At 36.8% G+C, this 17,691-nt stretch overlaps 1 protein-coding gene across 1 annotated transcript in view; it reads right to left on the reverse strand.

Annotated features, from left to right (window-relative positions):
• Positions 1 to 17,691, reverse strand: part of LRRIQ1 (leucine rich repeats and IQ motif containing 1) — a 253,197-nt gene that overhangs the window by 141,517 nt on the left and 93,989 nt on the right. Inside the window, exon 15 of the mRNA XM_036760717.1 lies at positions 3,940 to 4,113. Coding sequence (XP_036616612.1) covers positions 3,940 to 4,113 — 174 coding nt within the window. The remainder of the gene's footprint in view (positions 1 to 3,939; positions 4,114 to 17,691) is intronic.

Below are 17,691 nucleotides of genomic sequence, written 5' to 3' on the forward strand. Positions count from 1 at the left end.
GCCTTTATCAGAAACACTAGTTGTAAAAATTCTTTTCCAGTTTTCTGCTTCCTTCCTAATCTTGGTTGCATTGGCTTTTTTTGTGCAAAAACTTTTCAACTTTATGTAATCAAAAGTATCCATTTTTCATTTCATAATGTTCTGTATCTCTTGTTTGGTCATAAATTCCTCCATTCTCCATAAATCTGACAGATAAACTATTCCTTGGTCCCCTAATTTGTTTACAGTATCAGCTTTTATGTGTAAATCAGGTACCCATTTGGATTTTATTTTGGTATATGGTGTAAGATGTTCATCTATGCCTAGTTTCTGCCATACTATTTTCCAGATTTTCCAGCAGTTTTTGTCAAATAGTAAGTTCTTATCCCAGAAGCTGGCGTCTTTGGGTTTCTGAAACAGTAGATTACTATAGTCATTGACTACTGTGTCTTGTGTACCTAAGCTATTCCACTGATCCACCACTCTGTTTCTTAGCCAGTATCAAGTAGTTTTTGATGCTTGCTGCTTTGAAATACAATTTAAGATCTGATTTGGCAAAGCCATCTTCCTTAGCATTTCTTTTCATTAATTCCTTTGATATTCTGGGCATTTTGTTCTTCCAGATGAATTTTGTTATTATTTTTTCTAGCTCTATAAAATAATTTTTTGGTATTTGATTGGTAATCTCCATATTTTAGATTGGTAAGCATAAATGAAAAATGTTTTCCTTTAAGAAAGAAAAATTAAGCAAAATAAGTAATCATGGAAACAATTGTTTATTCAGTTGTCATGGATGAATGGAAAATTTCCATTAGGAAATTAAAAATGTAGTTGGGTGCTACTTTTTTAAAATAGTTATTCATTCTAGTACTGACTCTGATCATAACTACTCAGAAGTTATTGCCAGTTGTCAATTCTTCTTCCTAAGGAAATAATGATCCATATGTTATCTTCAGTCTCTTCGGTTCTCGTTTTTCACCTTTCCTATCTCTTCAGCAGGCAGAAGAATAAGATTGGGGCTGAAATTTCCAGGCCCAAAACGAGCAGACAAGAAATACATCAGCACCTACCCAGTCAGACTTCTTCTCATGGTGTATAACAGATCAGAAGACTTGATGTCAAAAGAGCAGAGCACTTCTCTATCAGTGAACAGTTTTTGCAGACTTGGGGCTGGGGGGTGGGGGGAAGCTGAACCAACACATAGTTGGCAACAGTGGAACACAAAAGGAGTGGGAAGCTTTCAGATATTTGGAGTACAGCACCACATTTACTCATCTGGGCCAGAACACCTGCAAACATCAGAATTGATTTGATGAAAATGATGGGGAAATTCAGAAGCTACTGAATTAAAAAAATGAGACTTTGACAGGGTTTGCAAATAATTCATTTGTTTCTAAGAAGGCAGCATTTAACTCCACCCAAAGTATAGTACAAAGTTTTGAGAGATGCAGCTTTCTTGGCTCGGTAAGAAGGTAGAAGAGATTCACTTTTATGCTGATAGAAATAATCCAAAGTGCTTCTATGATGCCTTGAAAGCCATTTATGGGCCAAAAACCTATTGTACATCTCAACTACTCAGGGTTGATGGAGCCATATTGATTAGTGATAAAGACACGATCTTGCAGAGATGGGCTGAACACTTCCATAGTGTTCCCAACAGATCATCATCAACCAATGCTGAAGCCACTGACCATTTACCTAAGGTTGAAGTCAATCCTTCTCTAACCAAACTTCCAGGTGAAGAAGAGGTCTTGAATGCCATTAAGAAGCTCTTGTGTAGCTAAGCACCTAACATGGATTCCATTCCAGCAAAGACCTACAAGAAAGGGGATCCACTACTCATACAAAAGCTGACTGAAATCTTCTGGGTTATATGGCAAGAGGAGATTATCCCCCAGGAGATCAAGTATGCCTCCACTGTCCATCTCTATAAAAGAAAAAGGAAGAAGGAAGAAAAAGAAAAAGGTTGTCCTGTAACAATCACAGGGGGGTCTCTCTCATTCATCAAAGGTAAGATTCTTGCCAGAGTCCTCCTTAATAGGCTGATCCTTCTCCTGGAAGATGGTCATCTACCTGAGAGCTTGTGTGGTTATAGAAAGGGCTGAGGAACAGTCTACATGGTGTTTTCTACTTGACAACTCCAGGAGACCTGCCAGGCATAGAACAGAGGTCTGTACACAATGTTCGCTGATCTAACCAAGGCCTTTGACGTCAGTCATGAAGGCTTGTGGAAGAGCATGATGAAAATGGTTTGCCTGGAGAAGTCCATCAGTATTGTGCACCAATTTCATGATGGCATGCTTGCACAAGTTCTTGATAATGGACAATGCTCTCATGCTTAACCAGTCACCAGTGTAGTAAAGAATGACTGTGTGCTTGCTCCCTTTAGCAGGATGTTTTCAGCAATATTGTCAGATGCCTTTGATGAGGATGAAAATGGCTTCAAGGTCAACTACTGCACTGATGGTAAATTATTTAATTTGAAAAGACTACAAGCCAAAACTAAAGTGGAAGGAGAGTTGTGTATGACTTTTTGTTCATACATGATTGTGCACTCAATTCAGCCTCTGAGGCTAAGATGCAACAGAGTATATATCAACTGTGCTCATTTTGGAGTGGCAATTAACAATAAGAAAACACACGTTCTCCACCAGCCAGCACCAAACCATACCTATGTGAAACTATTGGTTACAGAAAATGGAGAAATTTTAAATGCTATGGGTTCATTTTCCAGGGATGTACACATACATAGATAATGAGGTTGATGCACACATTGGCCGAGCTAACACAATGTTTGGGAGGCTCCAAAGGAAGATGTGGGAGAGAAGATGTATTAGGTGCCTACCAAACTGAAGACCTACAGAGTCTTTGTCCTGACTTCATTGTAGTATGCCTGTGAAACCTGGGCACTATACTAGTACTAGGATAGAAAACTTAACTGCTCCCATTTGAATTGTCTTAGGAAAATTTTTAAGATCATTTGGCAAGATAAGGACACTGAGGTCCTTTCTCTAACTGAACTGCCAAGCATTCAAACTCTACTGCAGAAAGTGCAACTCTCATAGGTTGGCCATATTGTTTGAATGCCAAAAATATACTATCCTAAAAGACCGTTGCAGAGAACTCATGCAAGGCAGGAACTCACACGGTGGTCAAAAGAAGCGAAACAAGGACACTCTCAAAGTCTTTCTGAAGAACTCTGGAATCGATTGAGTGACATGGGAGACACTGGCAAAGGACCATGCAGCATGGCATGCCTTCATCAAAGAAGGCATTGTGCTCTGAGTGAAGCAGAATTGCAGTAGGTCAAAAGAAATGTGAGATGCACAAATTTTGAGATGTCTCCACTCCAAATTTTCATGTGGACTATTTGTGTCCAACCTGTGGTAAAGCCTTCCAAGCTCATCAAGGTCTGATCATCCACAGTTGGACACACTGTACCGTTTCTCCAACATCATCGTGATGTCATTTTGTTCCTCTTAGAGAACAAAGAACAACGACAAATGAAAGAATTATTAACAAATGAGAACTGAGAATGAATTTTAGCTTGCTGTTGTTTACTAGTCAGTCTTTCCTTAAAATGTCTAAATGTTTCAAATTATGAATGAATGAAGTTGGTTGGCATGTTGCAAACTGCAGGAAGTGGGAAATATTACTTCCTACAGAAATATACTAATAATTTTCTTTGTAATTTTGGAACTTATGTTGTTCAGTTTTTGCTATATACCTAGAATTTACAGCGATGGATTTATATTATTTTGATATAGTATTTTTAAGTACTGTTCAAAGTGAATATATACTGTATTTCAGAGAGCAGATCTAAAAGTGATCTGATATCCTGCAGTTTTACTGGGTATTTTTAAAAGGTATTACACCCAATCAGACAGATGGGATTAAATGAGAACATCTGTTATAAAATTACATTAATGTTTTACTTATGCTAAAATTTAGGTCACATACCTTTTTTCAGTGATGTATTTTTTAACTATTAAGTTAAATTCCTGGTTCTGGGTCTGGCAGATTGCTGAAAAACTACCTGGTTCTGATATGTTGATTTCATGATTGGGATAATCAGATTTCAGTGTTTCACCATTGAGAATTCTTAGAGTAGGTAATATTTCAAGTATGGACTGCCTAATGCAAAGACAACAAAATAAAACATCAGCTTTATAAAAGTAGTCAAACTTTTCAAAAAATTACAACTGTCACTGTCCATATTTAATTATACAATATAAATACTGATTGAACTTCATTTACTGGAAAGTATTGATTCGCACTACCCCCTCTCCCCATTCTCACCAAGAGCTTTGATTCAGATAATCCAATTAAAAATCAATTTGATTCAGCAAATATTAATGAGCACCTACTATATTCAAAGTACTGTGCTAGATTCTGAGGGGATTCAAAGACACACAAAGCCCACAAGAAGCTTATATTCTACCAAAACATTTGCAAAGTTGAAACTGTTACAGAGTGGAGGAAGAAAAAAATGTATTACTTTATGATTCTGTTTTAGAATAGTTAAAGGCACAGCCAAGAAACACACAGAATAAGCAGCATGGAAGGATCACTCTTTAATGCTAGTGGAAGGAGTACCCATAAAAATAAAAGTCGTGAAAGTACTGAAGTAATGGTTAAATATAACGTACTCATCAAACCTAGAAACAAATATAATGGGCAAACTGAGCATGTGAAACTTTGGCACGGGTGCCAGAGGAACTAGGTATTCACTTCCAGCTTGGTACCTCCTTACCTTAGATCTTCTGGCTCCTAACTAATTAGAAGCTTTTTTTGTCATCATACAATAATGATTCCTTTATGATTCATGGCTACAAACCTGCTTCCCAAAGTTCCTCATTCTGGATTGGGACTAGCCAGGACTGGGATCTCATAGGCTAATCTCCCATTTCACCTGAATAGTGCCAAAAGTCCCATCACTGGACTCAAATTGACAACTGATTTATACCTGCTCACTAATGAAAGGAATTTGTGCTGGGAGAGAGTTTAAGAGAACCACTGAGAACAAGGCACAGGAAAGAGAATGCCAGTCTTCTGAAGGTGTTTGGAAACAGGAAGCATTTGGGCAAGTCACTTAGCCAGCTTGAGCCTTAGTTTCCTCATCTGAAAATGAATGGTTGCACTAAATGTTCTCTGAGATCACATCCAGCTCTAGATATTGGATCCTAGGAGCTTTGAAATTCTTTCTAAATGCTTAGCAACTTGAAAGAAGAAAATAAAATGGAGAGGAGAGACAAGAAGAGAAAAGAAAAAAAAATGAAAGCAGGCCAATTGCTGAGGCAATCCATGCTGAAATGGCTGTCCTGGGCTGGTGCAGAAATGGTTATTGCTCTTCATCCTCTGGAAGAGGACCAATGGCATCACAGGAGATATTTTAATTTGTATGTGAACAGGACTTAAGTGAGGCAGAGCTGCACAAAGCTGCACTTTCTCCTCCACAGTCACTGAAGTCCAGTAGCAAGACAAAAATCAAGACAACTGGTGATGGCCTGCGATGCAGTGGACGACACTGGACTTTCTAAATTAAGGTCTTTCCCAGGCTTCAGTTTTTTCTGGGGCATTATTGGTCGCAAAGCATTACTATTGCTAATCACTGAATTTCAGAGGTGGAAGAGACCTCAGTCTAGTTCAAATTGCATGTGGAGAAAAAATCCATCAACATTATATCTGAAAACTATGTCATGCAACCTTTTCTTGAAGATGCTTTGTTGCTGTTCAGTCATTTTCAGTTGTTTCTGACTCTTTGTGATCCCATTTGGAATTTTCTTGCTAAAGACACTGGATTGGTTTGTCGTTTCCTTCTCCAGCTCATTTTACAGATGAGGAAATTGGGGCAAAATGGATGAAATGACTTGCCCAGGATCACAATGCCAGTAAGTGTCTGAGTTTGGATTTGAACTCAAGAAGATGAAATCTTCCTGACTTCAGGCCCCATTCTCTATGCACTATGGTGCCACCCAGCTTCCCAGTGCTACTGATGAGGAAACTTGTACCTTCCTAGATAGCCCATTACAGTTTTGGAGAGTTTTAATTTTTAGGAAGTTTTTTCCTTACATCAAGCCTAAATTGTGCCTTTGCAACTTGCACCCACTGCTCTGAGTGCTATCCACTTGACTCAAGTGGAACAAATCTAATGCTTCCTCCATGTGACAATTCTTCAATGACTTAAAGACAACTGTCATGGCCCCCTGACTCTTTTCTATGCTCGCTATCTCCAGTGCCTTCAACCAGTCAATCAGCAGATAATTACTAAGAGCCTAGTATATGCCAGGCACTGCGCTACAAGTCTTAAAGGAGCTGACATTCCATCAGGGGAGACAAAATGTACCCACACAAGTATATACAAAATAATAAAATGTGACATGATCTTGGGACCTTCATTCTCCTGGTTGCTCAGTAAATCAAGGGCATGTTTTTTCTTCAATTACAAATGTCATGGTCGACTGAGATTGTATAAATTCACTACTCATTTGTAGTATCAAAACTACTGAAAGCCTCTCAACATGTGCCAAATGAACTTATCCTCAGTAATGCCCTAAAAGCAATTACTAAAACTAATAATGTAAAACCTCAATTGCCAAGAATATTTGGAGATTAGGAAATGTTGCTTAATTATATTTTCTAATTTACAGGTACATTAGAAATCAGAAAGACTAAAAGTGACTCTGTTGAAAGCATGATCACCATAGAAAAAGCAGAAATTTGAGACTTTAGGGAAGGAATAGCATAGAGTTGGGACAAATCAGAGGGAAAGAAGCCTTGCTTCCCTTCCTCGCTCTTTTTCACTTCTGAGAAGAAATATTGAGGCATAGGGACTTACAGAAAGACCCTAAAAATAAGTAATCCTAAGTAAAGGTAATAAGTCTTCCCTTATAGTCCATTATGTTACTTCATCGCAGCATGGTGATCCTTTGTTCTAGAAGGCAAGTTATGGAACACAAGTCCTAAGCATTACACCAAGGTAGAAGGATTTTGAGTAAGGGCTCAAAAATGGACTCCGTCATCTAAGGACAAATCTCACTAAGGGCAAAGAGGCTCACTATCACTTTGCCCAGAGGGTGATGAAATTTTTGGTAACAGCAACTCATATAGACTACAAGATATAAAGAAATTGTAATATGCACCAGTTTCAAGAAATCACCACCACCAAGGAAGTCACAGACCCATGAAATAATAAGGTAGGCACATAATTAAGGACATAATGCATTCTAAGAGTAGGCCAGAAAGCTGCGGTGATAGGATTATAGGACTTGGAGTTGGAAGGAGCCTAACTCCTTCACTTTATAGATGTGGGAATAAGTCCAGAATGGTGAATGTTGACTTGCCAAAGGTCACATAGGTAACAAATAGAACTATGACCAAGGAAGAAGCAAATCCAAAAGTATGTAAAACCTAAAGAAGCATAAGCAGCTTGGGGCTATCTCAGGCTTTAATCACACTGATTCGATTGGGGGCATGCCCCACCTGAGAACAATGGAGCCCCCACTACAAGTGTTCCACTTCTACCACCCTCAGTTATTTAAGTTAGTGAAACAGACACCAAAAAGCTGTTTAAGAATTTGGACGCTGGTGCTTCCAGACCCAACAGTGAAATACTTACGCTGCTGTCCATGACCACTGCAATGCTTTAAATCCATGAAGGAAGAGAGAGAAGGGAGTAGACAGATCCAGGTGAGGAGAGGGAGTAGATATATCCAGAGTCCTCTACTACTAATCTACTCCCCATTACTGATTGGCTGAGTTATCAGCCAGCATTAGACAATGACATTGTGACAACCACCATTACAGCTTGACCTAATCAATGGTGACTGACAACTCAGCCAGTCAAAAAGACAAAAGCTAATGATAGCTAAACATTTTTACAGTACTTACCAAGTGTCAAGACTGTACCAAGTGCTTTCAAATTATTGTTTCATTTGATTGGTCACAATAATCCTGGGAGGTAGATGGCATTTTTATCCCCATTTTATAGTTGAAGAAACTGAGGCAGAGGTTAAGTAAATTGTTCAGGGAAAACAGCTAACAAGTGTCTGAGGTCAGATTTGAACTTGGGACTTCCTGACTTCAGGCCCATAACTTTATCCACATTTGTTGTTTCTTTTATTTAGTTGTTTTCAGTCACATCTAGCTCTTCATGATCCCTTTTGGCATTTTCTCGTCAGAAATACTAGAGTGGTTTACCATTTCATTCTCTCACACATTTTACAGATAAGGAAACTGAGGCAGAGTTACATGACTTGCCCAGAGTCACACAGCTATTAAGTGTCTGAGGCTGGATTTGAACTCAGGTCATTCTGACTCCAGGCCTGGGACTCTATCCACTGAGCTAACAGCTCATCAACATTTATTCATGTCCCCAAACTATTTTTAGGGTCTGGTTATCTGAGGCTATCTATATTCATCATTGTCAGTGGCTACTGAGGACTCAGAGTCAGTATGTCACTGGAGTGCAAGTCCAGGGTTTGTGAATTGTAAAGAAGGGATCATAATAACATGGCTGAGTATATCTGATGTTGCATTGGTGGAAGCCACTCAGACAGCTAAAATCAGAAAGTCAGCTCTTGAAAACTAGTGTTAAAAGCTAATGACTTAATTTTAAAGCAAACTAGTTATTAGAGACAGAAATAACTGTAGAACTCTCAAAAAATTTAACTTATTTAGAAAGAAGAAATTTCAAGGCCTTAGTCGGGGATCAGTAAAGCTGAAATGCTGATGTGACCTGTAAATTCAACTATGAGAACATTAATGCTGGTACTAGTGTTTGCTTGTGTGAGGGTAATCTCAAAGTTTCTTTTAGCACTTGGTGGGATGCTAGATGTATCTTTTAAGAGGCGGGGGTGTGGCTTAACAGAACAGGAGAGACAATTACCTCCTCTCACCTAGCTTTGTCTCTGAAATTTTTCCCCATTCATTCATCTACATGAAAGAACTGAAGAGTTTAGGGTTAGAAAACTGGGGAATCCTCAGCTCTAGAGATATATGTTAGATACTAAGTAAAAATAGCTATTACACGACTATGTTCTATACTTCAGAGATACAGTATAATGAAGGTTCAAACTAGAGTCAGGTCACCAACAAAGATGCCTAAGCTCAGTAACCTAGAAATTTAGTCGAAAGACAAATACCTGTGAGGTAGCTATGAGGATCCTGTCCCTTGTTCTAAAGAATTTGGTACCTGAAGTTATTTGAAAATCAGTGACCTAGCCAAGACCCCGAAAGGAATAAGAGATAGAAGCCTTTTTTCCTGGTTCAATATATGCAACGTAGCTTTTCTAAGAGAGGTAAAAGCCATGAAAAAAAATTACTATTAACTCAGAGAGCACGTAAAAGCCCACTCTCCTCATGTGGAAGAGACAGCCAAAGATTTCAGTTGTGCTAGAAGCTGAAAGTAGAATAAAGCTCCACTGGCATGTGCCCAGTCAGGCTGTGTTTGTCCATGTCCAATAAAAACTATATGTCCAGCAGAGACCCTATGTCTAGTGGAAAACAGGCAACATTGGTGGCCCCATTGCCCCTCCACAGGGTGACTTGGTCACATATATTCCCTTTGTGTAGCAGTTTCCACATATATCCTCTACATCTGTTCACTCCCACTGAAGATGTGTGAAGTTGTGGGTTCAGACTTACGAGAGAAATAGGTTATTGCTATGTTTCTTACTAACATTTCATTAAACTAGTTAATTATCTGAATTGTGGAGTCATAGAGTACTTTCAACCTAGTGTCTTTATTCCCTGATGGACCCATCGTCAAGCTTCAATACTTAAACACAAGAACTATAATACATATTAGAATGCCACAGATTATAAATTATAGGAAGCCATGCCAAAAGTGCCACCATTTACCCTTTTCTCACTCTCCTCTAAATCCTCTGTAACCTGCTTACTGACCTCATCACTCAACTGAAATCATCTCTCCAAAGTTACCAATTTCTTAAACGCCAAACTGTTCTCAAATCTCATGCTTCTTGACCTCTCTGTAGTACCTGATACTGTTGATAAACTTCTCCCGGGTCTCTGACTGTACCTTCTCAGTCTTCTTTGTTGATTTTTCATACAAGTTAAGATCATCAGATGTGAGTGTCTCTGCTCCTGGGCCTTCTTGTTTTTTCACTCTGTGCTATTGTCTCATTTGGTAATCTCTTCAGCTCCCATGGGCTCAATAATATTTCCATGACCATGATTTCTAGATCTGTATTTCCCAGTCTAGTCTCTCTCCCAAGATACAGTCACACATCATCAATAGCCTTTTGGATATATTACACTTTATATCCTAGAACTACCTAAAAATTCATCTTCTACTCAGCTGTCAAGGTAGTTTTTCTAAAGTGTTGGTATGACCATGCCATTTCCCCAACACCACTTCCTTCTCAGTAAGTGCCAGTAGTTCCCTATTATCTCTGAAAGTAAAAACAAACTCCTATACTTAGCAATTAAAACTTTTCATAACCCAGACCCCCCCCTACTTTTCCAGTTTTCTTACACTTTACTCCCTTACATGTACTCCGTGACTAACTAGCCGTTAATTGCTGTTAAATGACCATGATACCATTTCCCACTTCCATGCCTTTGCATCTCCTGTCCTTGGAATGCTCTTCCTAATGATCCCCACCTCCTAGTTACCCTGGCTTCTTTCAACTTTAATCCATGTCTTTCCATAAATTCTCCATACAGTACCTATTAACATGTCAAAGTTCAAGTATACCTACTCCCTCTAATCTTTCGTATCTACTAACCCCTTCCTTGCTGCCTATGAGGCAGGTCTCTTACATCCTTGAAAAAAAACCTTATCCTGACCAACCCCTCAAGCTATTGTCCTCCACGTTTAATTCCTAACTGTGGTTTAGACCCAAAGGCTCTGTCCTGAGTCATACTACTCTCATTTCTCTCTATACCTTCCCTTAGTGATCTCATCAGCTTTCATGTGTTCAATTATCACCTTTATAGAAATGACTCCTAGATTTATATATCTAGCTCCCATCACCAACTGCCTCCTGCCCATTTGCAACTTGATTTTCCCTAGGCATCTCAAACTTGACATACCCCAAATAATTATGTTCTCACTCCTCTTCTGAACTTTCCTATTTCTGTTTAGGGCATTCCAGTTATCCAGGTCTACAATCCCAGAATCATCCCTGACTCCTCTCTTGGTCCCTCACACCCCATATCCAATCATGATACAATGGCTCTCCCATTTTTCCACCCATATGACCACCAAATGAGTGCAGATCCTCATCGCATTTCTCTGAACTACTTCTACACTCTCCTAATTGATGTCACTTATTCAATCCATCTACTACAAAGAACAGGTCTAATCACGTCACTCCCCTGAAGAAAAAAAATCAAATAAACAAAAAACAAAACCAAAAAATCTCCAGTCTGCCTATTGCCTCTAGGATAAAATGGTAACTCTTCAATTTGGCATTTAAATCACCTTTCCTCGTGTTTTTTTTCCTCTCAGAAAACACATTCTTTCTGGGAAATATGGCACAGTTTTTCATACTACAGATGCCTTTTTAAAGTACTTATAAGTTTGCGGGGGTGGGGGAGAAAATATTAGAAGGGATCTACATTTCCATTCATTTTTCCAGTTATTTCTCAATGATTTTAACAAGTACAGGCTAGAATCTCCAATATTAAAGAAATTGATAACAGCAGTTGCCCAGAACTCAGGCATTCACATAATCTCCCCTCCCATTTTAGAATGAAAAATATTTGAGAAGGGAAAAATAGAAAAAAAATATATTGGAAACAATTTCAGCTGTTAAAGTTCTCTGATTATTATTTGGTAATTTTAATAACAGGGACAATCAAGAGAGACAAAACAAGTTAAGGACAGCAGATGGAGAGATGGAAAAAAACCCTTAACTTGTAAGGTTACGTGAAGTCCCAAATTTTCAATTAAGTTTCTGCCATTAATTATCCTAAAAAGCTCCACAATCTATAGAAACAAAATATCATTTGTGAACAATCTTAATACTATTTAATAAAAAGTGGTTCTTTCTCAAATTAGCCAATATAATTCTCCACACGAAAATTACATTTAAACCCTATCACATAAGCAGAAATAGAAAATATATCATTTCATCAAATGAACCTATTGATTATGATGCCATGTATGTTGTGCCAAGCAAGGATGCCATTGCAAAGTAACCCTCATGAGGGCAGGGTGCTCTCTCTTGCTAATTAACCTCTCTTTCCTCCTCAGTGCCTTGTTATAGTGCTCTGAACATTAGAAATGCTTAAGAAGCACTTGTTAAATTTACTTTTATATAATATTTTATTTTTCCCCAATTACATGCTAAAATAACTTTTTGACTTTTTTTAGTTTTGGATTCCAAATTCTACCCCTCCCTCCCTTTCCTTCCCCTCCCTGTGATGGTAAGCAATTTGATATAGATGATACATGTGCAATCATGTAAAATATTTTCATATTAATCATTCTGTATAAGAAGACAGAAAGAGAGAGGGAGAGAGAGAGAGAGAGGAAGGAAGGAAGGAAGGAAGGAAGGAAGGAAAGAAGAAAGGAAGGGAGTGAAAAATAGTATACGTCAGTCTACATTGAGCCATCAGTTTTTTTTCCTCTGGAAGCAGATAGCATGTTTCATCATAAATCCTCTGGGATTGTCTTGGATCACAGAACTGCTGAGAATAGCCAAATCATTTACAATTCTTCATCCAACAATATTGCTGTTACTGTGCACAATGTTCTCCTAGTACTGCTCACTTCACTTTGCATCAGTTCATGTAAGTCATTCCAGGTTTTTTTCTGAAATCATCCTGCTTGTCATTTATTATTGCACAATAGTATTCTATCACAATCATACACCACAATTTGTTCATTCCCCAATTCTTAGCTACCACAAAAAGAGCTACTAGAAATATTTTTGTATAAGTAGGTTCTTTTTCCTTTTTTTATCTCTTTAGGATACAGACCTAGTAGTGGTATTGCTGGATTAAAGGGTACGCACAGTTTTATAGGTCTTTGGGCACAGGTCCAGATTGCTCTCCAGAATGTTTAGATCAGTCCACCAACAATGCATTACTGTCCCAGTTTTCCCACATCCCCTCCAACATCCAACATTTTCCTTTTTTGTCATGGTAGCCAATCTGATAGGTGTGAGGAGATACCTCAGAGAGGTTTTAATTTGCATTTCTCTAATCAACAGTGATTTAGAACTATTTTTCATACAATTATAGACAGCTTTGATTTGTCTGAAAACTGCCTGTTCATATCCTTTGACCGTTTATTAACTGTGGAATGACTTGTATTCTTATAAATTAGATTCAGGAGGCCTCTATCAGAGATACTTGCTGCAAAAATTTTACCCCAGTTTTCTCCTTTCCTTCTAATTTTGGTTGCATTAGTTTTGTTTGTGCAAAAACCTTTTTTCTTTTATATAATCAAAATTATCTCTCTTACATTTTGTAATGTTTTCTATATCTTGTTTGGTCATAAATTCTTCCCTTCTCCATAGATCTTACAGGTAAAATATTCCATGCTCTCTTGATTTGTTTATGGTGTCATGCTTTATGTGTTAATCATGTATTCAGTGTGACCTTAACTTGATATATGATGTGAGATGTGGCTCTATAACTAGTTTCTGACATACTGTTTTCCAGTTTTCCCAGTAGTTTTGTCAAATAATGACGTTTTGTCCCAAAAGCTTGGATCTTTGAGTTTATCATATACTAGATAACTATGGTCATTTATTACAATGTATTTTGTACTTAATCTATTCCACTGATCCATCAATCTTTCTTAGCCAATACCAAATTGTTTTGATAATTACTGATTTATAACATAGTTTGAGATCTGCTGTAACTAGACAACGTTCCTTCACATTTTTTTCATTGATTCCTTTCATATTCTTGACCTTTTGTTTTTTGGATGAATTTTGTTATTTTTTCTAGGTCGATAAAATACTTTTTCACAGTTTGGTATGGCACTGAACAAGCAAATTAATTAAGGCAGAATTGTCATTTTTAGTCTATTGGCTTAATTTGCCCATGAACAATTTTTTTTTCAAATGGTTGAATCTGACTTTGTGTGAAAAGTGTTTTGTAATTGTGTTCATATAGGTCCCGGGTTGGTCTTGGCAGGATGAAACCCTAGTATTCTATACTGTCTATAGTTATTTTAAATCGAATTTCTCTTTCCGTCTTGCTGCTAGACTTTGTTGGTGATACGTAGAAATGATGTTGATTTATATGGGTTTATTTTGTATCCTGCAACTTTGGTAAAGTTAATTATTTTTACCAGTTTTTTAGTTGATTCTCTAGGATTCTCTAAGTATGAATTTATATCACCTGCAAGGAATGATAATTTTGTTTTCTCACTGCCTATTCTAATTCCTTCAATTTGTTTTTCTTCCCTTATTGATATAGCTAGCATTTCCAGTACAACATTTAATTAATAGTGGTGATAATGGGCATCCTTGCTTCACCCCTGATTGTATTAGGAGGGCTTCTAGATTATCCCCATTACAGATAATGCTTGCTGATGGTTTAGATAGATATTAGTTATCATTTTAAGGTAATATCCATTTATTCTTACTCTCTAGTGTTTTTTTTAAATGGGAATGGGTGTTGTAGTGTGTAAAAGTCTTTTTTTCTGCATCTATTGAGACAATAATATGATTTCTGTTGGTTTTATTATTGATATAGTCAATTATGCTGATAGTTTTTCTAATATTGAACCAGCCCTGAATTCTTGACCCATCCATTCATAATGTTTGATCCTTGTGATAAATTCCATAATCTTCTTACTAGTATTTTTATTTTAAAAATTTGCATCAATATTCATTAGAGAAATTGGTCTAAAATCTTCTTTCTATGTTTTTGCTCTTTCTGACTTAGATATCAGAACCATATTTCTGTCACAAAAAGAATCTGGTAGCACTCCCCCTTCACCTACTTTTCCAAATAGTTTATATATTATTGGGATTAATTGTTCTTTAAATGTTTCATAGAATTCACTTGTGAATCTGTCTGGTACTAGGGATTTTTTCTTAGGAAGTTCATTGATGGATGGCTTGTTCAATTTTTTTTCCTAAGATTGCATTATTTAAGTATTCTATGTCTTCTTCTATTAATCTGGGCAATTTCTGTTTTTGTAGATGTATATTCATTTCATCTAGATTGTCAAATTTATTTGTAAAAAATTGGGCAAAATCATTCCTAATCATATTTTAATTTCTTCTTCATTAGTGGTGAATTTACCCCTCTCATTTTTGAAAGTAGTAATTTGGTTTTCTTTGTTCTTTTTTTTTTAAATCAAATTAATCATTGGTTTATCTATTTTATTGTTTTGTTTTTTGTAAAACCCACTTCTAATTTTGCTTATTAGCTCAATGGTTTTCTTTCAATTTTATTAATCTCTTCTTTGATTTTCAGGATTTCAACTTTGGTGTTTAATTGGGGATTTCTAATTTGTTTTTTCTAGTTTTTTAATTGCATACCTAATTCGCTGATTTGCTTTTTCTTTATTTTATTGATGTAAGCAATTAGAGATATAAATTTTTCCTGAAGTACCACTTTGGCTGCATCATATAAATTTTGGTATGTTGTCTTATTGTTGTCATTCTCTTTAGTGAAATTATGAATTGTTTCTATGATTTGTTCTCTGACCTACTTATTTTTTAGGATTAGATTACTGATTTCCAATAATTTTTATCTTTCTGTTGCATATTACTGAATGTAACTTTTATTGCACTATGCTCTGAAAAGGATATATTTAATATTTGTGCTTTTTTGCATTAGGTTGTGAGGTTTTGTGCTCTAATACATGGTCAATTTTTGTGTAGATGCTATATACTGCTGAGAAAAAGGTGTATTCCTTTCTATTCCCATTCAGTTTTCTCCAGAGATCTATCATATCTAACTTTTCCTGAATTCTATTCACCTCCTCAACTTCTTGCTTGTTTACTTTTTTGGTGAGATTTGTCTAGTTCTGAGAGGGGAGAGTTGAGGTCCAACACCAGTATAGCTTTATTGTCTATTTCATCCTCTAACTTAATCAACTTCTCTTTCAAAACTTTAGATGCTATACCATTTGGTGAATATGTTTAGTATTGATATTACTTCACTGTCTATGGTACCTTTCAGCACGGTATAGTGTCCTTCCTTATCTCTTTTAATTAGATTTTTGCTTTTACTTTGTCTGAGATCATGATTGGTACCCCTGCTTTCTTTTTCTTTTCTTTTCTTTTTGCTTCAGCTGAAGTGTTAAGAGACTCTTCTCCAGCCTCTTACCTTTACTCTGTGTGTGTGTGTGTGTGTGTGTTTGTGTGTGTGTGTGTGTGTGCGAGCGTATGTGCTTCAAAAGTGTTTCTTTTAAACAACATACTGTAGTATTCTGTTTTTTAATCCATATTGCTATCTACTTCCATTTTATGGGCGAGTTCATCCCATTCACATTTATGATACCTAATCCATTCTATGTTTCCTTCCTTCACTCTCTCTTACCCTCACCCTATCCCTCTTCACAATTGTTTTATTTTTGATCACCACCTCTCCCAATCCACCCTCCCTCATATCAGTCCTATCCCCTTTTCTTATCCCCACTACTTTTTACCTCCCTATAGGGTAAAATAGATTTCTGTATACAACTGAGTATGTATGTCATTCCCTCTTTGAACCAATTGTGATGAAAATTAGTTTCAATCTTTCCCCACCATCCTCCCCCATCTCCCCCTCCCCATTATAATAGCTCTTTCACACCTCTTTCATGTGAGATATTGTGCCCCGATTCCATCTCTCTCCCTCTTCTCCCACTGTAATCTTTCTGATCCCTTTTTGTTTTTTGGGGTATCCTCCCATCAAAGTTACCTTATATTCACACCCTCTATGTATTTATACTCTTTCTAATTGCCCTTGTAGTAATATAGTTAAGAGTCACAAATATTACTTTGTCATATGTGAATATAAACAGTTTAGCCTTATTGAGTCTCTTATATTTTCTCTTTCTTGTTTTTTTTCACCTTTTTATGTTTCCCTTGAGTCTTGTATTTGAAGATCATTTTTTTTATATAGCTCTGGTCTTTTAATTAAGAATGCTTGAACATTTTCTATTTCATTAAATATCTTTTTTCCCCTGAAGGATTATACTCAGTTTTTCTGGGTAGGTGATTATTGGTTGTAATCCTAACTCCTTTGCCTTCTGGAATATTATATTCCAAGCACTCCAGTTCTTTAATGTGGCAGCTGCTAAATCCTGTGTAATCTGACTGTTGCTCCACAATATTTGAATTGTTTCTTTCTGAAAGCCTGGAGTATATTCTCCTTGACCTGGGAGCCCTGGTACTTCTTCAATTTTCAGATGTGTAGTGAGCATAGGTACCCTGGACATTTTTCCATCTTATATTTAAAATTTAAAATATTATCAACTCATTCTTATGTCAGTTTGCTTTTTATGCATGAAAAAAATATTTATTTTAACAAAAAACCCCAGCAAATTTATATGTCCATGATTATTTTGAAATCTCAGATTTGCAAAATGTGTTTCTATAGTGGTATTAGTGAATTCTGTTAAACCACTTTCCTCTTTCTACTTCCTGTTAATGCCAAGGTAATACTATCTGATCTGACTGCATTTGATATATTAGGATAGTACTGCATGGATTGACCTTGAGTTTATAGCAAAGAATTGTAAAAGTCAATGTTGAATAATGGTACTTAAGAAAGTGCCGAATCAAG

Source organism: Trichosurus vulpecula, chromosome 5 (genome assembly GCF_011100635.1).
Source record: "Trichosurus vulpecula isolate mTriVul1 chromosome 5, mTriVul1.pri, whole genome shotgun sequence".
Taxonomy (NCBI): Eukaryota; Metazoa; Chordata; class Mammalia; order Diprotodontia; family Phalangeridae; genus Trichosurus; species Trichosurus vulpecula.